The following is a 25,960-nucleotide window of genomic DNA, read 5'->3' as shown; positions in this document are numbered from 1 at the left end:
TCATGTAGTCAAGTCAGGGTCCCTGTGCTGGGGCAAGACCAAGTAACACACCAAGTAAACATCCCAATGGGTGTTTCTCCAGCCTGTTCTGAAACACCTCCAATGCTGAGGATTCCACATGTTGAACTGTCTAGCTGAAGTTCCTCATGCTCCCTTTCTCCTTTATGGAGTATGGGCATTCGGAGTATGGGCCAGTCTTACTGGTTTGATAACATCTCCCAGTTGCTCCATTTCAAAACCAAAATACCTCACACTTCAGCCAAAATATACCAGTGCCAAAGTAGTTTGGATCTGGGGATTTGTTCCTGAAAGCTCTAAAATTTCCAAGGGGGTAGGTGGGAATTTTGACCAGCTCTACATAAAAGGTCTCTATTAACAGTGAGGGTAATTAACCCTTGGAACGATTTTCCAAGGGTTGTGGTGGATACTTAGTTCATGGACAATTTTTGCATTCAAGATTGGATGATTTTTTAAAAGATATGCTCTAGTTTACAATGAAAAATACAGGGAAAAAATGATGACCTGTGTTATATAAGCAATTAGATGAGATTGAGGGGTTTGAATTTGTTGTCTGCAAACACCTTGGGGTCCACAGTCTATATCTAAGGGGTCCTCAAAAGGTTGTTGTTACCATAGAATGCTAGTTTTTGGCCTGTGGTCCGTGGACTCCCAAAATTTTTGATTGGTCCACAAATGAAAAAAACCCCACTGGACTAGATAATCAAAATGGTTCCTTTGGGCTTTGGAATCTCTGACTACATTAAATGTCCGTTGTTTAGGCATCTCTTAAGAGAGAACATGAGTCTCCACTGGACGTCAGATTTATTTTTGTGGTACCCATTGCTTCTATCCCCTCCTCTGTCTCTTCTCTGGCATAGAGTACAGTGACAGGAGAAATGGCTCCTGGGAACTGCCCCACAGTGACTGGCTTCATTTTCCGGGCAATAACAGAAAGTCCAAAGCTGCAAAAACATCCTCTTTGTGTTCTTCTTCGCCATTTATTTCTGCACCCTGGTGGGGAATGTCGGGATGATTGTGCTGATTAGGGTTGACTCCCAACTCCACAGCTCCATGTACTTTTTCCTCAGCAATTTGTCACTCTTAGATGTTATCTCCTCCGCTGTGATTGCCCCCAAGGCGATGGTCAGTTCCTAGTGATGAGTAAAGACATTTCTTTCCCTGGGGGTGTGGTTCAGTTTTTCCTCTTCTCCTTCTGTGCCAACAATGAGCTTTGCCTCCTGGCTGTGATGGCCTATGATCGCTTTGTGGCCATCTGCAACTCACGGCTTTATAATGTCATCATGTCCAAGAGAGTCTGCCTCCAGCCATTGGCTGGCTCTTACCTGTGCCCGTGTCAATGCCACTGTGCATAGGTGTACTGTATTCAGTCTGTCCTTCGGTCACTCCAGCGTCCTCGATCATGTCTTCTGCGATATTTGCCCACTCCAAGAAATCTCCTGCTCTGACTTTCGCATCAATAAGCTAGTGCATTTCACCTTTGCAGCCATAGAAACGATAGGCACCGTTCTCATCATCCTCATCTCCTACATTTACATCATCTTTGCCATCCTGAGGATCCGCTCCATTGCAGGAAGGCACAAAGCCTTCTCCACCTGCGCCTCCCACCTGCCTGTCGCTTCCATCTTATATGGGACCCTGATCTTTACATATTTATGACCCTCATCTGGCAGCTCTGTGGACTCTGAGAAAACGTGGCTGTGTTCTATACCCTTGCGATCCCGACACTGAACCCCCTGATCTACAGCCTGAGGAACAAGGAGGTGAAGGACACCCTGAGGAGGACAATATACCAAAAAACTATTTCTCGCTGTATGTAAACATGGGGACTGGTTTTTACTGATCAGTACTGGAGTGCAAATATGAGCTAGTTCTCACTCATTAAGTCAATGTGCAGAATTTTCTGTCATCATGGAATTTACAGGAGAAAACAAGAAGGAAATGGAACTTGAGCCAGATAATGAGGAAAGGTGCCATTTCCTTTGAAAACCAATATCCAGTAACAGTGTGATAGCTTCTCCTTTATGCATTGATATGTGATTTCTGCAATATAGGCACCTCCCCCTGTTTGTTCCACTGCCTTTTGAACTATATTGGTTAATTCAGCAGATGATATAAAGAGGAGGTACTCGGACTGTAACTGTTTTTGTTTGCCACTGCTCTTATCTCAGTTCCCACAGCCACCATGTGAAATCACTATACAATTAAATAAAGGGAGGTGTACATGGAGAGGTGTTTTTATAGATAGATAGACAGAGAGATGGTCATGTATGGGGACAGATAGATAGAAACACGTGATTATACACACACACGAGAAAGGAAGGATGGTCCGGAAGTTATCACACTCGCCTAAGACTTGAGGGGGTCTGAGTTTAAACTCCTCCTCCACAGTAGACTTCCTTTGTGACCTTGAGCAAATCACCTAGGGCTAGATTTTCTTAAAGGAATTTCAGTTCCTAATTCCCATTGAAATAAATGGGATTTAGCTGCCTAAGTACCTTTAATAATCCTGGGTTTAGTCTCCCTTTGCCTCTGTTTGTCACTTGTAATATGAAGGTAAGAGCACCTTTAAACCCTCTCTGATTGGTCCATGCTTATAGGCCTATCCAGTGACGAGCTGCCAAAATCTTAACAACCGGTTCCCTCCTCACCCCACAAGGGGGTTGTCAAGGTTCCTCCCCCACTCTGAACTCTGGGGTACAGATGTGGGGACCTGCATGAAAAACCTCCTAAGCTTATCTTTACCAGCTTAGGTCAAAACTTCCCCAAGGTACAAAATATTCCACCCTTTGTCCTTGGATTGGCCGCTACCACCACCAAACTAATACTGGTTACTGCGGAAGAGCTGTTTGGACGTGTCTTTCCCCCCAAAATACTTCCCAAAACCTTGCACCCCACTTCCTGGACAAGGTTTGGTAAAAAGCCTCACCAATTTGCCTAGGTGACTACAGACCCAGACCCTTGGATTTTAAGAACAATGAACAATCCTCCCAACACTTGCACCCCCCTTTCCTGGGAAATGTTGGATAAAAAGCCTCACCAATTTGCATAGGTGACCACAGACCCAAACCCTTGGATCTGAGAACAATGAAAAAGCATTCAGTTTTCTTACAAGAAGACTTTTAATAAAAATAGAAGTAAATAGAAATGAAGAAATCCCCCCTGTAAAATCAGGATGGTAGATATCTTACAGGGTAATTAGATTCAAAAACATAGAGAACCCCTCTAGGCAAAACCTTAAGTTACAAAAAAGATACACAGACAGAAATAGTTATTCTATTCAGCACAATTCTTTTCTCAGTCATTTAAAGAAATCATAATCTAACACATACCTAGCTAGATTACTTACTAAAAGTTCTAAGACTCCATTCCTGGTCTATCCCCAGCAGAAACCAGCATAAGACAGACACACAGACCCTTTGTTTCTCTCCCTCCTCCCAGCTTTTGAAAGTATCTTGTCTCCTCATTGGTCATTTTGGTCAGGTGCCAGCAAGGTTACCTTTAGCTTCTTAACCCTTTACAGGTGAGAGGAGCTTTCTCCTGGCCAGGAGGGATTTCAAAGGGGTTTACCCTTCCCTTTATATTTATGACAGGGGTCGTTGCCCATCCTCGCCCCCCGGAACCCCCGCCCCATCCACCCCTCCCCTGTCCCCTGACTGCCCCCAGAACTGGGCAGGAGGGTCTTGTGGGCCACCGTAGTGGGTGCCCACCCCACCCCTAAGAGCCAGAGGGACCTGCCGGGGGGTGAGGTGGGGAGTCCCGGTGGGGCTTACTTGGGGCGGCTCCCAGGAAGCATCCGGTAGGTCCCTCTGGCTCCTAGGGGCGGGGTAGCGTAGCTGGGGGGGAGCAGGGGGAGCGACTGCTCCCCCCTCTGATCACATCAAAAGTGACGCCTTAGGCGCCGACTCCCTGGGTGCTCCGGGGCTGGAGCACCCACAGGGAGAATTTGGTGGGTGCAGAGCACCCACTGGCAGCTCCCCGCCCCGTGCCCAGCCCCAGCTCACCTTACCTCCGCTCCACCTCCATCCCTGAACACGCCGCCCCGCTCTGCTTCTCCGTCCCTTACCCCGGCTTCCCGCGAATCAGCTGTTCATGCGGGAAGCCGGGGAGGGCTGAGAAGCAGGCGGCAGCTTTGCGCTCAGGCCCAGGGAGGCGGAGGCGAGCTGGGGTGGGGAAAGGTTCCCCTGTGCGCCCCCCGGGTTACCTGCTGCAGCGCGGGCGGCCCTCCTCGCAACCCCCCCCCGCCCCAGCTCACCTCGGCTCCGCCTCCTCGGGCTTGAGTGCGAAGCCGCTGCCTGCTTCTCAACCCGCCCTGGCTTCCCGCGCCAACAGCTGATTCGCGGGAAGCCAGGGTGGGAGGCGGAGAAGCAGAGCAGGGCAGCGCGTTCAGGGGAGGAGGCGGAGGTGGAGCGGAGATGAGCTGGGGCCGGGCGTGGGGCGGGGCAGGGAGATGCCGGTGGGTGCTCTGCACCCACCAAACTTTTCCCTTGGGTGCTCCAGCCCAGGAGCACCCATGGAGTCGGTGCCTAAGGCGCCACTTTTGGCCGGTTGTTAAATTTAGAAGCCCTTTTGGAACTGGTTGTTCCTCGCAGAACAACCGGTTCTAAAAGGGCTTCTAAATTTAACAGCTGGTTCCAGAGAACCGGTGCGAACTGGCTCCAGCTCACCACTGGTCCTATCACAACTGCTAAATCTGGCTGTTAATCAAAGCTGTTACATAACAAGTCTTATGGTCTGTTTAGTATTATGGTCTGTTTAGTATTATGGTCTGCAAAAAGAAAGGAGGACTTGTGGCACCTTAGAGACTAACCAATTTATTAGAGCATAAGCTTTCGTGAGCTACAGCTCACTTCATCGGATGCAGCTCACGAAAGCTCATGCTCTAATAAACTGGTTAGTCTCTAAAGTGCCACAAGTCCTCCTTTTCTTTTTGCGGACACAGACTAACACGGCTGCTACTCTGAAACCTGTTATTATGGTCTGGTGACCCTCACCTAGTTTTGGACTGAGCCTGCCTGCCTGACCCCTCCCTGCAGTGCTGGAGTGACTTTTACTTGGCCCCAGTCTACATTTGTCTGCCTGCCAACCTAGGCTGACCTGAAACTGCTATCTCCTACCCGATCACCAAACTATTCAACTGTAAACAATTACCTCATCCTTTTCAATAGGTATCCAATCGTTAATTTATGCCTCTTAATGTTAAAACCCCGTTTTTTTTTTTAACCCATTTAGTTAATTTTATTGTAGCTCTTCCCCTATTTTCGGTTAATGGCAGCAAAGGCCCGTCTTCAGTGCTGTGCTGAGGAAACAGAATAGAGCAGCCTCCCAAACTCTTGCAGGAACGCAGGATTGTGCCCACTTGTGCATTTATTAGGATTTGGTCCAGGCCCGTTTTAAACGTCCCAAGCAATAGGCCTTCCACCGTTTCCCAGAGAGCGCTCGCTGAGGACATTAAGAGCTATGTTAAATTGTTCTGCAGCATCCAGCCAAAGCATGATGGCTTATGACAACACAGCTGTTAGATTGCATTGTCTAGCTCTCAAGGGTAGGAGCCACGAAGTAGGTGCTGAAGCTGCCTGATTCCAGGTGGTGAGTTCCTGTTTGGGGCTCGCTAAACTGACATAGGGGCGTCAGTGCAGCTTGGATATAGGCGCCTATCTCTGAGAAAGGGGGCAGGGCTTTCACACATGCCTGTTGGCCTCTCTCCCATTGCCGAGGGAGCAGCAGCGCTGGCTTTTGGGGACGGCCTTCTTAGGCACTTCTCTCTGCTCACACACAGGGAGCTTAGGGACCCACCTGAGCTTTGTGGATCATGGTGTGTTCCTGTGATTTTTCTAGGCGCTGTGACACTCAGCATTGCAACGCCTCAGTCCCTTGGTGCGTTCCACCCATAGGCGCCGACTCTGTGGATGGTCCAGGGCTGGAGCACCCTTGGGAAAAAAATGGTAGGTGCTTAGCACTCACTGGCAGCCCATCAGTTCCTCTCTCTCCTCCTGTGCCTGCTGGCAGGCCCCACCAATCAGCACCTCCCACCTGCCACAGATCAGCTGTTTTGCGGCATGCAGGAGGTGCGAGGGGGGTGTGTGCTCGAGTTAGGGGGAGGAGCAGGGACAGGAAGGGGTGGGGTGGGGGCTTGGGGAAGGGGTGGGGCGGGGCGTTGAGCACCCCCCAGCAAAGAAGAAAGTCGGCGCAGGTGGTCCCACCCAAAGTACTTTACAAAAAGGAAGTAGCATCATTATCACCATTTTACAGCTGGGGAAATTGACCAGGCAGAGTGACTTGCTGCAGCGATTAGGCCAAGGAGGCAGGTCTGATTCCCAGACTTGTGCCCAGCCCAGTAGACCTTAGTTGCTATCAATGCTCATGCTACGCTTTGCGCCATTACCTGGGAATTCTGCTGTGGGAAATGCCAGGTATTAATTATTACTACTCTTTGGGTGTCACTGTTTCCACTCACGGTTCCTATCCCGCAGCCCTGTGCCTTTGCTGATGGACAATCGTGTCTTGCTCCTTTGACATTTCGACACTGGGGGGACATGGCTTTCTAATTTCATTAGAAAAACAAAACAGTTCAAAGCTGTTCCTTTTTGTTTCCTTTCCCCCCAGGTCTCGTCCTCCTCTTGATTTGCTGGTAAAACACAGGTGGCTTAGATAAGTGTGAGGGGCTTTAAACTACGTACTTCAGACAATACAATGAGGAGAATAATAGAGCCTGTGAAAGAAGATGTCTACTTTATCTGAGACGTGTTTTAAAAGGGCTGGGTGTGTGGTGGGAGCTGGACTAGCCATAGTCTGCTGTAGAGAATCACATTTCCTTTCAATGCCCCAGGATGAAAAGGTGATGCTGGCTAATTTGAACCTGGTCATTCAGATCCCACTTCAAAACGCAGAGTCAATTAAGCTCTGTTCTCCCCCACAGCTGTGGGCCTGGGTTTGTTGTTGCTAATCAGGACACAGGGAAATTGCTTTCACCAGAAAACTTGCACTTTCTTTGCTGGCAGCAAAACACTGCTCAGATCTGGCCTGATGGAGGAGGTTTTTATGTCAGCTGGAGATAAGTGCGGAAAGGAGGGAGGGATAGCTCAGTGGTTTGAGCATTGGCCTGCTTAAACCCAGGCTTGTGAGTTCAATCCTTGAGGGGGCCATTTAGGGATGTGGGGCAAAAATTGGGGATTGGTCCTGCTTTGAGCAGGGGGTTGGACTAGATGACCTCCTGAGGTCCCTTCCAACCCTGATATACTATGATTCTAATGCCTCTCAGAAGAGAGCAGTTTAGCACAGCTCCTGTGGGCTAGGGAGGGACAGGCAGATTAGTGACAGAGTAGGAGGGGCCTAGCTACAGTGGTGCATCCCATTCCCTGGGACATGTGTTAACAAGCAGGATTCTCTCTCTGAGGAAGCCACACGTGGGCATGGGTTTTTGTGGTGGGGAGGATGACGTTCCAGAGAGGCATATTTGAAATCTTTATAAAACAGAGACTACAGAACGGGTCCCAAATGCTGTAGCGGCTCCATTGTATACTCTAGCCCTAGAGGCCATTATTGCAGAGCACAGCAATATTTCTTTCTGTAAGGGCTCCTAACTTGTGATCTCTGATTTATGGGGGAAGCTTCCCATTTTTTCCATGTACACATTCTGGAGGGATGAACTACTCTAGTTTGCATTCTTCTAATGCCTTTAATTTCGCCCGTGAATTCTACCTCCCCACCACTCCGCTGTAAGAATCATTATCCCCTTTTTAATAAGGGGAAACTGAGGCACAAAACCACATGATCAGCCCAAGAATACTCAGGAGGTGAGTTGCAGAGCTGTAACCAGGGTGGGGCGAACAGGGCAACCGTCCAGGGTGCCAAGCTGTGGGGGCGGAAGGATGGGGAGGACAAATGACGAAAAAAATGGTACAGGTGCAAATATGCTTGCTTGCTTGCCCCGAGCGCTAAAATGCCTAGTTACGGCTCTGCTCCTCTGAGCCACCTCTCACTACTTCTCCTCTGCGCTTGGCGCTCCCACTCTCCGCTGAACCAGGGCGATTTCCCTGGGGCTATAGGTGGGAACTCATCCCTGGGAGCACATGGGGGCTGGGGGAAGTTGGACTGTGACCCAGGTGTTGGGAGCTGGGACAGGAAGTTCCCTACACTATTTCAGCCTCATATAAGGCAGCACCAGCCTTATATGAGAAGCTGGGGTTGAAATTTTCTGTTATATCAACACTAAAATCTCCAGTCAGCAGAAAATTATTTTTCTTAAGTTCCTTCCATCCCTGTTTCCTAAATGAAGCCCAGAAGAATTAAGTTACTTGTCTGAGGAGATCTGGCGATGGAACTCAGGAGTACTGACTCCCACGCCTCTGCTCTACCCCACTCCTCTCCCAGAGGCAAGAGAAAAGCCAGGAGTCCCAACTCCTAGCCCTGCCCCATTGTAACTAACTAGACTTTACTCCCAGAGGGCAGGCTAGCACCAGGGAGTTCTGACTTTAAGACTGCTCTGTCCACTAGACTCCACTCACCTCACAGAGGTGAGATCAGAACCCAGGAGTTCTGAGCTTTAGCCATTGCGTCATGCTGGCTCCCCATATTTATCTACAGGGAGAATTTAGGCCAAAATGAGTGTGACTGCCTGAACCGCTATGGTCACTTTTATAAAACTATGATAAAACTTGTACAATGTATGCCTTATGAAACTCATTTGAAAACTCATAATTTGCTCATCATTATTGTCCCGGTAAAATGTCTGTGGCAACATTGTATGTAAACTTCTAAGAGTCCACTCTATGATATTATTAAGCCATGTTCCAAGTCTGGAGAGCAGTCACAAACCAGTTTGCCAGAGACAAAAAGCTAGCAGATGCTTCAGCCAGCTATCAACAAAATCAAATGGACCATCACCTGGTTAAGTGGCCATTCTTTGGCAGGAAAGAGGTTGTGGGCGAAAATCTACATCCTGACAAAGAAACAGCTGGGCGTTCCCATCCACACAGACTTTCTGTCTCCTGAACCTCAGCTGGAGATGATTATCAAAGAAGAGAAAGAGCTATAAGAAGGGAAAGCAAATGCCCCAAATTATTCCTCCCTTTCTCTCTACCCAGGGCATCTACAACACCTGTAGATAGGGCCCTATCAAACTCATGGCCATGAAAAACATGTCAGACTGTGAAATCTGGTCTCCTCCAGTGAAATCTGTTTTTTTGGGGGTCTGCTTTTACCCTATAGTATACAGATTTCATGGGGGAAACCAGTGTTTCTCAAATTGGGGGTCCTGACCCAAAAGGTGGTCCGGGGCGGGGAGCAAGGTTATTTTAGGGCTGTCACGGTATTGCCACCCTTACTGCTGGGCGGCAGGAGAGCGGCAGCTGTTGGCCAGGCGTCCCGCTCTGAAGACAGCGCCCCGCCAGCAGCAGCACAGAACTAAGGGTGGCAAAACCATACCATGCCACCCCCACTTCTGCGCTGTTGCCTTCAGAGCTGGGCGGTCGGAGAGCGGCGGCTGCTGACTGAGGGCCCAGCTCTGCAGGAAGAAGTGCAGACGGAAGGGGGGCAATACCAGACCAGGCCATCCTGACTTCTGCACTGCTGCTGGCAGCCGCTCTGCCTTCAGACCTGGGATCCTGACCAGCAGCCGCTGCTGTCCAGGTGCCCAGCTCTGAAGGCAGGGCCGCCACCAGCAGCTGCACAGAAGTAAGGGCAGCAGGACCGCAACCCCCCCTACAATAACCTTGTGACCCCTCCCCACAACTCCTTTCTGGGTCAGGACCCCTACATTGACACCACCGTGAAATTGCAGATTTAAATAGCCGAAATCATGATATTTTTGATTTTTAAAATCCTATGACTGTGAAATTGACCAAAATGGACCGGGAAGTCAGTAGGGCCCTACCTGTAGAACAAAAGAAACAGCTTTGCACTGGGGGAGGGATCCTGACTGAAAGCCATTCAGCCAGGAAGACGGCTAAAACGTGCTGAGAGAGACTTTGCTTTGAATTCACATAGCTGGTTAAGATAGGTATTAGTTGCATTTTACTCTTATTTTCTTGTAACCAATTCTGACTCTTTCATATTCACTTAAAAGTTATCTTCTGTAGTTAAAAAAACTTGTGTTATCTAAACCACTGTGTTTGGATTGAAGTGTTTGGGAAACTCCGTTTGGGGATAATAGGATTTGTACCTATCATTTCCTATTAATAAAATGATGGACTTTATACGAGCTTGTGTTGTCCAGGAGAGGGCTGGGCAGTACAAGACGTACATCACTGGGGGCAAGTCTGGGACTACGAATTTGCTGGTGGTGTTCTGCAGTGTAATTAAAGAGTGGCTGGCTATTGCATTCAGACAATATAACTAGGAGTAACTTACATGCTGGAGGCTGTGTCTGAGCAGACCAGGAGCGGTAGCTCAGTGAAGCAGTGTAAAAGGCACCCCAGGCTGGAGAATTGAGGGAACACCGCTGTTTATCAGTCCAGATTGTACCCTGAGAAATGTAACAATGGGGAAAAAGTTTCTCCCCTCAACTGGTTTCGGCAGCAGATGCTCCTTCAGTCATAGAATATCAAGGTTGGAAGGGACCTCAGGAGGTCATCTAGTCCAACCCCCTGCTCAAAGCAGGACCAATCCCCAATTTTTGCTCCAGATCCCTAAGTGGCCCCCTCAAGGATTGAACTCACAACTTTGGGTTTAGCAGGCCAATGCTCAAACCACTGAGCTCTTCCCTGATCTAAATACTATGTAAACATAAGTTTAAAATCACTGGGCTGGATTCTGCTCTTAGTGACCATGGCGTAAATCTAGAATGACCTCACTTATGTGAATGGAGTCAGGGTTGGATTCTGCTCTCAGCCACAGTGGTTTATATCCACAATAATCCTTTTGGGTTTACTGGGGTCACTCTGCATTTATTCTAGTATGAGAACAGAATCGGGTCCTTTGAATTACTGTGTTTATATGTGAGAAACCCACTGTTAAGGATTGAGAGTAACTCAATAGCAGCCTGGATTAAAAATATAGTTCAAAACCTTTGTGTGTTATCCAGAATCTGAATCTTAAAGGAACAAACAACAACCAGCACGCTCAAGCCTATTTGCTAATAAGAACAATCAGAATGCAGCCCTGACTCCAGAGATGTCAGGGGGGTTGCTCCGGATTTACCCGAGAGTCATGAAGAATAGAATCTGTCCCTAATGCTGATGCAATCAGGGATTACAGAAACTGAGCTATATTAAAGACTCCCCATCATTTTCTTTGTTTCCCTTTAATCTTTTCCAGGAACCAAAGCACCACCCAATGTGACTGAGAGATATGGAATGCTCCTTCAAATCCCCATCTTACCCTGCAGCAATCCAGGCACTGGGATTCAAATCCTTCATACAGGCCTCTGATCTCCCACACTCCACTTCCTGTGACCCCCTACGGAGCTCAGTTCACCCGCACAGAATCCCTACACCCAGACCTCTCACCTCCCTACAGCTGTGATTTTTCTGGACACCACACACCACAAAGAAAAAAACACATACCATCTTTTAGCTCCAAATATTTATTGTCACCTCTTAAATCTAACTACAGGAAGCTCCCGACACCGATAGAAAAATAGCATTACTAAAAAAAAAAATGGATACAGAATTAAAAAAATCAGCCCTACAGAAAAATATTAGATTAATTCAAACACCCCTCCCTTAAAAGCTACATCGTGAGAAGGCCCCGATCCTGCCACAAGCAGATTTCCTGCATTAAGTCTCTCTCAGCTCCTCATAACGTTGATTGAAATGGTTGGAGAGACAGCTCTGAACTATGACAACTCACAAAGCTGCAGGAGAGAGATTTTTGGGTTATGACAACTCATGAAGCTGTGGGAGAAAGACCTCTGGGTTATAACGTCCTGTGAGGTTGTGGGGAAAAGATCTCTCTTTTTCCTGCTAAGATGAAATCTTGCCAATCCCTTTACTTCCCCTCTCTGTGTTTATAAAAATCCTTGAAATTAAAATAGACACGTCCTCCCCTCAAAAAAAAAAAAAAAAAGGCTAAAAAATATTACTTAAAAAGGGCATTTAAACAGCAGTCACTTCTCTAAAGCAATCTGGGTTTCCTTTTGTTTTAGAAAAGGTTTCCCACGTGAATCAAAGAAGCAAATAAGTGACTTAAGGAGAGGGTGAGGGGTGGGTGGAAGACCTGGCTAAGGAGACAGCAGGAATTCTTTTGTTTTAGAAAAGGTTTCCCACGTGAATCAAAGAAGCAAATAAGTGACTTAAGGAGAGGGTGAGGGGTGGGTGGAAGACCTGGCTAAGGAGACAGCAGGAATTCTAGCTAGCTACTTTGAAGATTCAGTGGCCACCACTGTCAAAAGCAGCGAGTGATTAGGAGTGTCTGAGTTTTTATGGGAGTCAAATTGGGGGAGACCCACTTACAAGGAAAGTGATTCCCCAGAAAGCGCAGAGTGCTCATCCTCTGATAATCAGGCTCAGACTGAACACCCCAAAATAACTAGCCAGTTTGGAAAAAATCTTAGCCATTTTCTTTCTCTCCTTCTTCCCCCTCTCTCACTCCTTTCTTCAATCACAGCTTTTCCATGCCACATCTTGATGCTAGTTTGTTGTTCTAAAAAGCCTTGGTCTCTTCTCTCCCAAAAGTCTAGATTTCCATTCCCTCCTCTGTTCCAACCTCTAGAGCCCACTTCCCCCTGAGTGCCAGGGATAGAACCCTGGTGTCCTGGCTCCCAGGCCCCCTCGCCCACTCTAACCCACCATTCCCCTGCCAGAACTGGGAAGAAAACCCAGAAGTCCTGACTTAAAGCCCTCCTCTAACCTATTCAGCTCCAAGAACAGAAGAATCACCTTTTCTTAAGTATAAATAGTTCCACATGGCTGTTGGGTTTTTATAAAGAATTCTGCCTTGCAGACATAATGCCATCAAAGCTCCCACTGATCCCCATTGACCGCTTTGCCTGGAGAAATACAACAGGGATGGGGCAAGCTCTGGGGTTTATTCTTTAAACCTTAGCAACACCAGGAATGTATGTTCTTATTTTATTTCCCTGTGAAGCATCAGGTGAGGAGGCTCAAGAGTTTAACAGAACTCCCGAAGCAGAGGGTTGGGGAACTTTTAACAAAGAAGATTTTTCTCCAGAGTGCCTGTTATGCTGTGATGTACATGGGAAAGTTGGTAATATTTTTATGATCCAGATGCGCGTCTCAGTTTCCCTGTGCACTTTGTGTGACTACACACTGAGTAGAACAGGGAATGAGGGCTGGCAGAATGGCAGGTAGACTGTCTGAGATGGTACCAAGGTGACTTTAGGAGCAGAAAAGAATCAACACATCTGAATGAAAGATCCGGAAGACATAATGGGACCGCCAATGACTGAACAAGAATGCTTAGCTGCTGGGCCTGTAGAGAGCAGGCAACTTCCTCTGACACTCTGCAGGGAGGAAAGAGCTCAGCATCACTGCTAATACACAATGGGCTGCATTGCTCCCTGAAACGAGAATGCCTCCGCAGAAGTCTGATCTCAGTCGGACTTGCTGTAGGAGCTCCCGGTGGCAAAGGCCTGAAGGCCCAACCCTGGAGTCAGAGAGGCTGCATGGCTTATCCTGGTGGATCAGTGTGGCCCCCTGTGGTCTGCCACACTGACAGGGAGACTGTTTAAAGGCCAGCATGTAGCACAGACCTGGTAAACCCATGTCTGATGGGGTGTTCACCCCACACCACGTCTGAAGGGCTTAAGGTGGCTAGTTGGACCAATTAGCCACCAAGGTGCACCTGGACAGGGAACCAGGGAGCAGAGAGGACTAATTAAAGGATGAAGCTCTCCTGGACAGGAATAGGAAGGGCTTGTAGAAAGCCAGGTAGCTGAGGGCAGAAAGGGGCTGCAGGGAGGAGGTCTGTAGTCACTCTGTGGGGCTTGGGAGAGCAGGGAGCTTGGCCCAGAGGGAAAGGCAAGCCAAAGGAGGGTAGAGAGGAAGCTGGACAGAGACAATGTAGGAAGCAGACCAGGGAAACAGCAGTGAGGTGTGGGACAGCACAGGGTAGGGTCCCTGAGCTGGAACACAGAGAAGAGGCCAGGCCTGGGTTCCTCTACCACCCACTGGGGAAATGGCCCCATTGATGGGCAGTGAACTGGAAGACTGCCTGGGATGACTGGTACAGAGAGACTTGGGTACACAACCCCCCCCCCCCCCCCGGAAGGGGAAAACCACATGACCTGGCCTGAGGGCCAAGCCATGAAGAGGAAGCCATTGAGTCCCAAGAGAGAGACGGAGTGAGCACCTGCAGGAAGGAGCATCAGACTGGCAGAGCTAACCCCAAGGAGGTGCTTCAGTGGCGAGTAGAGCACCCCGTGAAACAGACATTTGACCTAGATCAATATTAACACAGGCAAAGAATCTGACAGGCTCATTCTGTTGTCACTTATTGAACTCAGTTACCCAAGGAACACATTGGGAGAGAAAATCTTGATTTTTAAAGATTTGGACCAAAACTTTCAATGGTGATGGGCAGTACCCAACCTTTAATGGTTAAGGGTGCCCAATTTTCAGACAATGTTGAGCACTTCCACCCGAAAACTAGGTCTCTAAGATATCTCCTACAATGGACGTCCTCTGAGATTACTGTTGAAAACTCCTAGCCTTAACTTGTTTTAAATCCACTCTCCACGTTCAATCAGGTTTAACTGATCAGACCCAATTCTCCAGTCTTCCCAACAGACTTCCAAGTTATTTAACTCCCAAATGTCTAACGTAAAAGTCCCCAGCAGGTTGATTCAAGCTTTGTTTTGTGCATCATAAAGTAGCAAAATTGAAGGGCACAATCCCCAGATTTATTTCCCTTTCCAGGATCCCTTTACATTTCTTCTCCTGGTTGGTTGAGAGAAATGAGAGCTCAATTGTAGATCTTAATTACTGCAAACCAGACTAAGAAAAGACTTAGAGATCTATGCTCTGCAGCCAACTCAGAGCATGAACAAAGCAGGGTGAAATGAGAGTCACTTCTAGCTTATACAATTACTCATCAAATACAGAATAATAAGCACTTTTCATCTATGACTCTCAAAACACTTTAGAAAACAGCTGGGTACCATTATTCTCATTTGACAGATGAAGAAGAAACTGAGGCACAGAAAGGTAAAGTCCCAGAGCCAGGTGTAGAACCCAGGCCCCTACTCTAAACTATACACCTAAGCATAACTGCAAACAAACTCCGATTTCACCTTCTATAACCCACACATAGCTGGGAATCTAATCCATGAGTCCTGGCTTCCAGCCTCCTCTGCGATCACCCACTAGACCCTACTCCCCTCCCTGAGGACAGAACCCAGAAGTCCTGACTCCCAGGCCTAATCACTAAACCTCACTATGTTTGCTTATTTCCTCTGTACAAATCCCTGTGGCTCACATCACAGCTGGATGATTTGCCTTAGCATTTCCTGCCACTTTGGGATCCTTGCAGAGGCCACCCGCACCTTGATCCACCTTGTAAGTGGGGGAAAGGCCTTCAGATCAGACCTGCAGCTTGTTGCAGGCAAAAGGGCACTGGCATACACTGGGGGTACGAGCCACGGTTTCCGAGATGGATTGGTATGTCTTGCTGAGCAATAGGGGGGCTGGAAGAGAGGACACCAATTTACTCTCTATAAAGGTGCCCTTGTCCCCCTAGAAGGCACATCGATGTCTCGCTTTATAGAGGCCCTCGTTCCCCACGGCATGTCAATTTCACCCTCTAGAGAGACACCAGTGCCCCCCTCTCCATCTGCTGGGTATCTACTTGGCGTGAGTCCTCTGGTGCTTCATGAGGGCGGAGCTGTCTCCAAAGCCCTTCCCGCAGTCGGTGCATTTGTAGGGCCGCTCTCCGGTGTGGGTGCGCCGGTGGTTGTTGAGCTTGGAGCTGTCGATGAAGCACTTCCCGCACTCGGGGCACTTGTAGGGCCGCTCCCCGGTGTGGATGCGCTGGTGTTTCATCAGGGATGAGTTGCAGCCAAAGCTCTTCCCGCAGTCAACGCACTTGTAAGGCTTTTCGCCCCGGTGGATCCGCCGGTGCTCCACCAGGTGGGAGCTGACGCTGAAGCGCTTCCCGCACTCGGTGCACTCGTAGGGCCGCTCGCCCCGGTGGATCCGCCGGTGCTGCATGAGCGACGAGCTCTGGTTGAAGGTCTTGCCGCACTCGGAGCAGCTGTAGGGTCTCTCTCCGGTGTGGATGCGCCGGTGCTTGATGAGGTTGGAGCTCTGGCTGAAGCTTTTCCCGCAGTGGCCACAGCTGTAGGGTTTCTCTCCGGTGTGGATGCGCCGATGCTGGCTCAAGTTGGAACTGCTGCTGAAACTCTTGCCGCACTCGGCACAGGTGTAGGGCTTTTCGCCCGTGTGCGTGCGGACATGCTGGGCGAAGGATCCCAGGCTGAAGCTCTTCCCGCACTCGCTGCAGATGAAGGGCTGCTCCCCGACGTGGGTGTGGTAATGCTTCACCAGGGTGTAGTTGCGGTTGAAGCTCTTCCCACACTCGGTGCACTGGTAGGGCCGCTCGCCCGTGTGGATGCGCTGGTGCTGGAAGAGGTGGGAACTCTGGCTGAAGGTCTTCTCACACTGGTCGCACTTGTAGGGGCGCTCCCCGGTGTGGATGCGCTGGTGTTCCAGGAGGTTGGAGCTGAGAACAAAGCTCTTCCCGCACTCGGTGCACTTGTAGGGCTTCTGGCCTGTGTGGATGCGCTGGTGCTGGACCAGGTGGGAGCTCTGGCTGAAGCTTTTCTCGCAGTCCGAGCAGCTGTAAGGGCTCTCCCCCAGCTGGGCTCGGTTGTGCTCCATCATCATCCTGATGCCGATCTCCTCTGGAGACATCGCGTTGATCTCCTCCGGCCATCCAGCCCCGCTGGCCTCTTCTTGCTTAATGCTCTGGGACATCCAGTGTGGCTCTGCTCCCGTAGGCCCTTCCTTCTTGGGACTCTTCACCTCCATCCTGGCACCTGCTGGGAGAGAGGGAGAATCCAGCCAGGGCTCGTTGACTGTGCTAGGGAGAGAATGAGTGGCAAATCTGATGGGTAGGAGGTGAATTTCCCCAAACCCTTCCCCAGAGGGGAAGTGGCTTTGCTCCAACAATCCAGCTGAGCCCTCAGAGGAAAGCTTGGGGAGGGGAATTTGATAATGGGCTCTTCGATCTAGAAGATGAAGGACTAACAAAATACAAAGGCCGGAAGTTAAGGCTAGACAAATTCAGACTGGAAATATGGTGTAAATGTTTAATCCTGAGGGGAATTAACCATCAAAACAACTTGGCAAGGGTCAAGATGGATTCTCCATCTTTGGCAAGTTTTAAATCAAGATAGGATTCGTTCTGAAAAGATTTGCTCTAGTTCTAAAGCAATTATTCTGGGGAAGTTCAACAGCTGGCGAGACGAGATAAATCACACGCTTCCGGCCTTGGGATCTGTGAGTGTTGGGTACTGAGCGAGACAGGGCAGAACAAATTCAGGCTGGAAATTAGAAGGTTTCGAACCACCAGAGAGGTGAGGTTCTGGAACAGCCTCTCAATGGGGAGTGTGTGTGGTGGTGGTGGGGGGGGGGGGGGGAGGAGGAATAACGATTAATTTTAAGAGAACTGGACAAATTTGAGTGCAAAGGTGATGTGGGAGGGCGGGGCTCATTTCTGGTTTATGTCTGATGTTCCTAAAAACTATTACTTCAGGGTTTCAGTTGTCCTGCAGCAAGAGGCAGGGAGGGATCTTTTCCCCCCGAAGCTGTTTTGGGAGGCTGGATTTTTTTTTGGTCTTCTTCCTCTGAAACCCTGGTGATGGCCAACGCTGGAGATGGGACACAAGCTGTGGGACAGGGCTCTGAGATGGCATCGAGCACTCTCTGGTGCTCGGCTCGCGGGGTCGAGCTCACATGCTCAGGGTCTAACTCAGTGGTTCTCAACCTTCCCAGACGACTGGACCCCTTTCAGGAGTCTGATTTGTCTTGCGTACCCGCAAGTTTCACCTCCCTTCAAAACGACTTGCTTACAAAATCAGACATAAAAATATAAAAGTGTCTCAGCCACAGTAGCACTGAAAAATGGCTCTCATTTTTACCATATAATTATGAAATAAATCAACTGGAATAGAAATATTGTACTTACTTTTCAGCATATAGAATATAGAGCCATTGTCTGTATGACATTTTAGTTTGTACTGACTTCGCTAGTGCTTTTTATGTAGCCTATTACAAAACTAGGCAAATATCTGGGTGAGTTGATGTACCCCCCAGAAGACCTCTGCGTACCCCCAGGTACCATGGTCTAACTAATCGCCATATATGGGGTGAGGAACAAATTTCTTCCCCAGGTTAGACTGGCAGAGACCTTGGGTTTTTTACATCTTCCTCTTAGTTTCGCAGCGTGTGGGTGTGGATCACTTGCTAGGATCATCTGGGGATCTCTCACTTAATCGTTTCCCTTCCACTGTGGGGGGGGGCCTCAGGCACTGGTGCGCCTCGGTCCCTTGCAGGGAGGGACAGCTCAGTGGTTTGAGCATTGGCCTGCTAAACCCAGTGTTGTGACTCAATCCTTGGAGGGGGACATATAGGGATCTGGAGCAAAAATTGGGGATTGGCCCTGCTTTGAGCAGGGGGTTGGACTAGATGATATTCCAACCACGATATTCCATGATTCTATTCCCTGCCTGTGGCATCTCATGGCTGAGCCTCCGGTGGGCTGTGATACTTTGGTTAAAGTCCCTTGCTGGGCTTCATGTGCAGGTGGTGGGTGGCACCGCCGGCCTGGGATACACTAGAGGGCAGATTACAAATCGCCACAGCACCCTAAATAATTGGATGCCACTTTTGCCACCTCCCGGCCCTTCCCCCGCCTTTGCGGATCATTGATACTAGCCCTCCAGCGTCGGGGTGCGACTCCAGCTCCGCCCCTTCTGGCCTGCACCCTCCCCAGCTGTAGCAGGGCCTGCTGTTAACTCGTGGAGGGTCTTCCTCACCTGCGCAGGCCCCTCGGGGGATCGCCCTTTCCTCGGCGCCCTGGAGAGCCGGGGCACACGGCTCTTCCCCTCGCTGCATCCCGGAGTCAGGGCCAGGGAATCCTGCCTGCAAGCGGGGAAAGAGGGGACGGCTCTGCTTTGATAAATGATCACGAAACCCTTCAAAACTCCCCCCCCCCCACACACACACAGGCAGCCCTGGGTTGGGGGGCGGGGGGGGACCCTGGGGGCTCAGCTGCACAGACCACCCCCGCCCCCCACGTGCTGCTGGGGGGCGGCGGCGGGGGGGGGGGGAATCTCTCCGTTCCCAGCCCCACTTTGGCTCCCATCCCCTTGTCCCTGCGGCCGCTTCCTCCGAGCAGCGATTGGCCGCCGCTGCCCTTTCCCTCCCCGCGGCCGCCTCTGGCTGCGTCCCCCCCGGCGCCCCCGCTCACCGCCCGGCCGGGGCGATCCAGGGGGCTGCGGACCGGGACGCGCCCAGCGCAGCAGGAGGAGTCCGGCTCCGGAGCAGACCCGCCGGGGCAGGAGGAGTTGCGGGGAGCCTGGGGGGGGGGCTGGACAGGAAGGTCCCTGCGCTATTCCAGCCCCCTGATGGTGGCACCATGTGCTCTGGGAAGGGGAGGGCGGCGGGGTTAACCCTTCGCTCCCTGCACGCCGCCGCCCTGGGGAGTTTGGTTCCCACCCGGAGCCGGCAGATCAGGGGCCCAGCCCCCAGGGCACGTGTCCTGGCGCGGCTGCCTGCGGCCCCGGGACCTGGGTGCAGGGCGGGGAGCGACGGCGAGGAGACCCGCTGCCCGGCCTGATCCCCAGCCAGCTGAAAGGCTGCGCAATGGGGAGGGTGTGTGGAGTCCTTGTGAGTGTGTGTATGTGGGGGTGTAATCAGTGGGGGGTGGGTGGGTGTGTGCAGTCCTTGTGGGTGTGCAGTCAGTGGGTGTGCAGTCCTTGGGAGTGTCTGGGGTTTGTGCGCAATGAGTGTGGGTGTGTGCAGAGCTTGTGAGGGTGTGGGTGCACAGTGGGTGTGTGTGCAATTGGTGTGGCTGTGTGCAGTCCTTGTGTGGGCTGTGTGCAGTCCTTGTGAGTGTGTGGTGTGTGTGTAATGTGTGTGCAATCCTTGTGTGTAGGTGTGGGTGCAATCAGTGTGGGTATGTGTAGTTTTTGTGTGTGACTGTGTGCAATCAATTTGGCTGTGTACCATCCTTGTATAAGTGTGTGGGAGGTGTGTGCAATCTATGGGGGTGTGTGTCGTTTATGTGGGGCTATGCAATGCCAATCAGTGTGGTGTGTGGAGTTCTTATGTGAGTGTGGGGTGCACGTGCAATGAGTGGGGGTGCATGCAGTCCGTATGTGTGCAATCAGTGTGGGTGTGCACAGTCTGTGTGCATGCATGTGTGTGTAATCTGTGTTTGTGTGTCTGTACAGTACAGCTAGTCTGTGTGGGTCAAGTCAGGTGTGTGTCTGCAGGGTGGGAGTCTACTGGTGATCTGCAAAGAATAAACTTTGGGGTTGGTGTGTATAATTGTGCATGTATCTGATGGAGGAGGAAGGCTTTGTGTGTGTGTGTGTGAATAGGCAGAGTCTATGAGTGTTGTACAAGAGTGCAGTCAGTATGTGTGTGTGTGTGTGTATACAGCAGGGGTGTGCATAGGTGTAGCCAGCGTGTGTCTGAAATCAGTGTGTGCGCGTCCAGGGCCCGTGTGTGCAGTGTTGGTGCAGTCAATGGGTGTATGTGTGTGCGCTGTGTTGTGCAATGTGTGGCTGGAGCCCGCGGCTGTGGCGTGCGGACTGTGTGCAGGCAGCCAGTGTGTGTGCACGTGAAGACCCCCCCCAGCCCGGGTTTGCCTGGCGGACGCTGCTGGCCCAGGCACTGAAGGAGCCTTAGGGGTTAAAACCACCAATTTCTTAAGCCCTCCCCTTCCCAGGCGGGGCCACAAGCGGGGCTGCAAATAGCGCAGGGACCTTCCTGTCCCCGCGGCCCCGGCTCCCGAGCCCGGCTCCGTGTGTGCCCCGGGGTCCGCAGGCGATCGGGAGCGGGGCCCCGGGGGGCGCAGAGAAGCGCAGCCGGAGGAAGCTCCCGGGGCGGGGAGAGAGGCTGCCGCAGGGGCAGGAAATCGCTGCCCGGAGAAGTGGCTGCAGCGACGGGGGGATCCGAGCCCGACCCGCAGTTGGGACCGGAGGGACCACGGCCCCAGCTCCGGGGCAGCCCGGGTGTGTGTGTGTGTAAAGCGGAGCCCTGCAGGGGCCCGCCAGCTCCGGGGTAGCCCCGGGGGGGGAGTTTTGGGGTGGCTCTTTGAAGGGTTTAATGGTAATATATCAAAGCAGGATTCCCCCTGTTTTCTCCCCTGCAGGCAGGATTCCTGGTCCCTGACCCCAGGATCTCCGGGATGAAGCGTGGGGATGAGCCATGTGTCCGGGATCTCCAGGGTGCCGAGGAAAGGGAGACCCTGGCTGTCACTTGCACAGGTGAAAAAGGAGTGAGGCTGGCTTGGGGACCCTCCACGAATTAGCAGCCAGGACCCCGGGGTGCCATGCTAGAGCCATAGATGGGGAAGGCCAGAAGGGGCCGTTCTGGTCGGCTACTCTGATGTCCTGCCAAACCCACACCAGAGAACTGCACCCCAAACCCGTAGGGCTGGCATCAGTGATCCACAAAGCTGGGGGACCTTGGAAGTAGTAAAACTGTCATCAAATTACATAGGTTAGTTTGGCAATTCAGGGGAGTGAAGGGATCCCCGCAAAGCCGCCTGGAGCCCTCCGGGTTCTGTCTGGTCTTGCTCAGTATCCTCTCCCGCAGGTCCCTGTCCTCCACGTCTCACTCCCAGCTCCCACCTCTGGTAGGAGCCCTCCCCTTCCCCACCCTTTCTCTGAGGGCTTTGAGGAGGGGCCGGTTCTGCTGGGGAAGAGCCTCGTCTGGATACTCTCTATTTCCCAGCAGGTGCAGGAGCAGAGGAGAATCTGCAGCAGGAAGGGTGTGTGGGAGCGAACCCACACGGGATGCCCCAGAGCCCCAAGCGGAGAGATGCTGGCAGGCCAGGATGGCATCAGGGAGACCCCCTAGAGGAGAGACCTGATGAGTGTGAAGCTTATGGGATCCCTGAAAACATCATTATTCTGGAAACCACCTACATGGGAGAGAGACCCTATAAATGCCTTGTCTGTGGGAAATCCTTCAGCCAGAGCTCTCACCTTGTCCAACATCAACGGATCCACACGGGGGAGCGACCCTACAACTGCCCTGACTGTGGAAAGAGCTTTAGTCAGAGCTCCCACCTTGCCCAGCACCAGCGCATCCACACCGGGGAGAGGCCCTACCCATGCGTTGAATGTGGGAAGAGCTTCAACCGCAGCCACACGCTGGCCAAGCACGTCCGCACCCACATGGGCTCGCAGCCCTACATCTGCCCTGAGTGCGGGAAGAGCTTCAGCCTCAGCTCCCTCCCTCAGCACCTGCGATCCCACCTGCCGGGGAAGCTGTACAACTGCTCCGATTGTGGGAAGGACTTCAGCAGCAGCTCCAACCTGGCCCAGCACCAGCGCACCCACACGGGCGAGCGGCCCTACAAATGCTCGGACTGCGGGAAAGGCTTCAGCCAGAGCTCCAACCTGGTGAAGCACCAGCGCACCCACACGGGGGAGAAGCCTTACAAATGCACCGAGTGTGGGAAGTGCTTCACCCAGAGCTCCACCCTCATCCAGCACAGGCGGATCCACCGGGGCGAGCGCCCCTACAAGTGTCCCGAGTGCGGGAAGAGCTTTGGCCTCAACTCGTCGCTGGGGAAGCACCTGCGCATCCACACCGGGGAGCGGCCCTACGAGTGCATGGAGTGCGGGAAGAGCTTCAACCTGAGTGCCAACCTCATCCAGCACCAGAGGATCCATCGTGGGGAGCGGCCCTACAAATGCCCCGAGTGTGGGAAGTGCTTCAATCTGAAGTCCACCCTGGTCAAACACCTGCGCACCCACACAGGAGAGAGACCCTATAAATGCACCCAGTGCGGGAGGAGTTTCATCGACAGCTCAAAGCTCAGCAAACATGCCAGGACCCACGTGGCAGAGAAGTCTCCCCAGGAGGTGCAGTAAGATCCTGCATAGCAGGATCTGCAAAGGGGCTCTGTCTTGGCCCTGGTGCGACTGCTGCTGGCATAGTGGTACTGATTCTGGTGCCCACAGTTCAAGAGGGATATTAATAAATTGGAGAGGGGTTAGAGAAGAAGGATTATGAGGGGGTCACTAGAATGATGAAAGGATTGGAAAACCTGCCTTATAATGAGATTAAGCTCCTTGACTCTATTTAGCTTAACAAGGAGCTCGTTAAGAGGTGACTTGGTTACAGTTGAGAAGTATCTCCATGGGGAACAAATCACTCTTCAGTCGAGCAGTGTGGCGGTTCAGTGATGAGACAGAACACAGCTTTATGCAAGCAAACAGGCTGGTCAGCGGAGATGGGCTGTTCTGCCCCCCCGCCTTCCACCTTCTCCTTTTATTATATTTCTCCCCCTAAGCATTACACACTGCTACACAAAGGAATGTATGATGTTGATTCATATGCTTAGTTACCATCCTCTATCTACTACAATCCTGGTTCTCAGGCCTTGAGCCCAGGCTAAAAAAGCCTCCCACAGTTGCTGTCCAAACAATCAAGTTCTCATGGTTCATATCTAGCCCTTGTCCTTGGATAGAGCAATGTGTGCATTGCTTCTAGGAAACAGTCAGGGTGTGCCCCGCCTGCTTCCAGGTGGAATAGCTAAACATTAACCCTTCAGAGCAGCAAAAGGTTTGACTCGATCCAATGGCTGGAAGTTGAAGCTAGACAAATTCCGACTAGAAACAAGGCACAATTTTTTAACACTGAGGGCAATTAGCCATTGGAACAATTTGCCAAGTGTCATGGTGGATTCTCTATCACCAGCACATTTAAAATCATGATTGGATGTTTTTCTAAAAGATCTGATCTAGTTCAAACAGGGATTAATTCAGGGATGTTCTCTGGCCTATGAGACACAGGTGGTCAGAGTAGATGATCACAATGGTCCCTTCTGGCCTTGGGATCTGGGACTCTGTAATGGACAACTTTTCCCACGGTGAGGCCAGAAATTAGATGCCCCGAATGAATCTATGGCTCTTGAGTTGCCCTGTGTAGATCCATAGATTTCAAGGCCAGAAGAGGCCATTAGATCATTCTAGTCTGACTTCCTGTATTACACAGACCAGAAAAACCTCACCCGGTGTTTCCTGCATCCAGCCAAGAGGCCCATGGTTCCACTTGAATGAGGCCAAGATTTTTCAAAAGCGACTAGTCATTTAAAAAAAAAATATTTTTTTGGAACTTCTTTTTGGTTGATCACCTTGAGACCCCTTTTATAGGGGGCTGGTTTTCAAAAGGTGCTGAGTGCCCACCCTCTGAAAACCAGCCCCTTTAATATGTTTCTAAGAAACTTAGAACTGGAAGGGCCTTCCAGGGTCACTGAGTCAACTCTGTGCTGTTGCAGGCCATCATGGAATCCTACTCAGAGACTTACCCAGATCCATCTTCAAACCAGTTAGGGTGTTTGCTCTTAGTGGGAGGCTGTTCCACAACCTCCCTCCTGTGATGGTCAGGAACCTTCTCATTTCCAGCCTATGTTGATTCCTAGCCAGTGTGTCCCCATCTGTTCTTGTGCCAACGTTGTCCTTTAGCTTCAATAGCTCTTCTCCCTCCCTGGTGTTTTCCGCATGGTATATTTAGAGAGAGCAGTCAGATCCCCTCTCAGCCTGCATTTTAGGTAGGCTTGGAAGGATTAGATGTTTATTGGTAAATGTCAGTTTCACCACACACACAAACCATCAACAGAATATTTCTATCAATATTAATTGAAATTTACAAATAGGCAAAGTAAGGAAAATGCTGCTTGAGAACTTACTAGAGTCAAAATCCAGTGATTTAGATTATTGAATTGGGCTTTTTACAAATGGACCGACGAATGAACAGTAAAACCAGGTATGATCTGTTGATTTAAGGATATTTACTTTGTATATTGTGATGTGATGTTGACAATTTGTGTTTGAATGGTGTATAAAACTTTTAACTTTTTGAATCTCAGTGGCTTTTGTCATTAAATAATTGTCTGACACCCCCCAATATTTTCCATACAACTGTGAAAATTTAAATAGATAATCTCAAATAATGCTTAAAAATAGGGCTGTCAAGCGATTAAATAAATTAATTGTGATTAATTGCACGATTAAAAAAATTTATCGTGCTGTTAAACAATAATAGAATACTATTTATATAAATATTTGTGGATGTTTTCCACATTTTCAAATATATTGATTTCAATTACAACACAGAATACAAAGTGTACAGTGCTCACTTTATATTTATTTTTTATTACAAATATTTGCACTGTAAAACTAAAAGAAATAGTATTTTTCAATTCGCTTAATACAAGTACTGTAGTGCAATCTCTTTATCATGAAATTTGAGCTTAAAAATGTAGAATTATGTACAAAAAACCCTGCAAAAACAAAACAATGTAAAACTTTAGAGCCTACAAATCCACTCAGTCCTACTTCTTGTTCAGCCAATCGCTCATACAAACACGTTCGTTTACATTTGTAGGAGATAATGCTGCCTGCTTCTTGTTTACAGTGTCACCTGAAAGTGAGAACAGGCACTGTTGTAGCCGGTATTGCAAGATATTGATGTGCCAGATGCACTAAAGATTCATATGTCTCTTCATGCTTCAAGCACCATTCCAGAGGAAATGTGTCCATGCTGATGACGGGTCCTGCTTGGTAATGATCCAAAGCAATGCAGAGTACTGCATGTTCATTTTCATCATCTGAGGCAGATGCCACCAGCAGAAGATTGATTTTCTTTTTTGTTGGTTTGGGTTCTGTAGTTTCCTTATGGGACTGTTGCTCTTTGAAGACTTCTGAAAGAATGCGCTACAACCCGTCCCAATCAGATTTTTGGAAGACACTTCAGATTCTTAAATCTTGGGTTGAGTGCTGTAGTTTTCTTTAGAAATC

The 25,960-nt window shown here is 50.2% G+C and overlaps 2 protein-coding genes and 1 pseudogene across 8 annotated transcripts; 2 read left to right on the top strand and 1 right to left on the bottom strand.

Moving 5' to 3' along the window:
- The first annotated feature begins 896 nt into the window (after window positions 1-896).
- Window positions 897-1,838, top strand: LOC140912375 (olfactory receptor 5J3-like; annotated as a pseudogene).
- A 9,403-nt stretch (window positions 1,839-11,241) lies between these two features.
- On the bottom strand, window positions 11,242-19,582 carry LOC140912374 (uncharacterized). Of its 4 annotated transcripts, none has more exons than XM_073346651.1 (3): window positions 19,387-19,582; window positions 18,953-19,058; window positions 11,242-16,954 (listed from the first exon to the last, which is right to left on the bottom strand). In XM_073346651.1, the coding sequence occupies exons 2-3, from the start codon at window positions 19,029-19,031 to the stop codon at window positions 15,759-15,761; spliced, it is 1,275 nt and encodes a 424-aa protein (XP_073202752.1). In that variant the 5' UTR covers window positions 19,032-19,058; window positions 19,387-19,582; the 3' UTR covers window positions 11,242-15,758. The 4 variants fall into 4 exon arrangements, with proteins under 4 accessions (XP_073202752.1, XP_073202755.1, XP_073202753.1 ...); XM_073346652.1 differs by having other exon boundaries at window positions 11,243-16,951; window positions 19,387-19,579; XM_073346654.1 differs by lacking the exon at window positions 19,387-19,582 and having other exon boundaries at window positions 11,242-16,995; window positions 18,953-19,007.
- Window positions 19,550-24,105, top strand: LOC140912372 (uncharacterized). Of its 4 annotated transcripts, none has more exons than XM_073346646.1 (3): window positions 19,550-19,805; window positions 21,298-21,412; window positions 21,885-24,105. In XM_073346646.1, the coding sequence occupies exons 1-3, from the start codon at window positions 19,782-19,784 to the stop codon at window positions 23,027-23,029; spliced, it is 1,284 nt and encodes a 427-aa protein (XP_073202747.1). In that variant the 5' UTR covers window positions 19,550-19,781; the 3' UTR covers window positions 23,030-24,105. The 4 variants fall into 4 exon arrangements, with proteins under 4 accessions (XP_073202747.1, XP_073202751.1, XP_073202749.1 ...); XM_073346650.1 differs by having other exon boundaries at window positions 19,567-19,805; window positions 21,882-24,105; XM_073346648.1 differs by lacking the exon at window positions 19,550-19,805 and adding an exon at window positions 19,901-21,157 and having other exon boundaries at window positions 21,882-24,105.
- The last annotated feature ends 1,855 nt before the right edge of the window (window positions 24,106-25,960 follow it).

This window comes from Lepidochelys kempii, chromosome 6 (assembly GCF_965140265.1).
Source record: "Lepidochelys kempii isolate rLepKem1 chromosome 6, rLepKem1.hap2, whole genome shotgun sequence".
Classification (NCBI taxonomy): domain Eukaryota; kingdom Metazoa; phylum Chordata; order Testudines; family Cheloniidae; genus Lepidochelys; species Lepidochelys kempii.
Note: the sequence above shows the minus strand (reverse complement) of the source record. Positions and strands in the feature narration are given on the sequence as shown.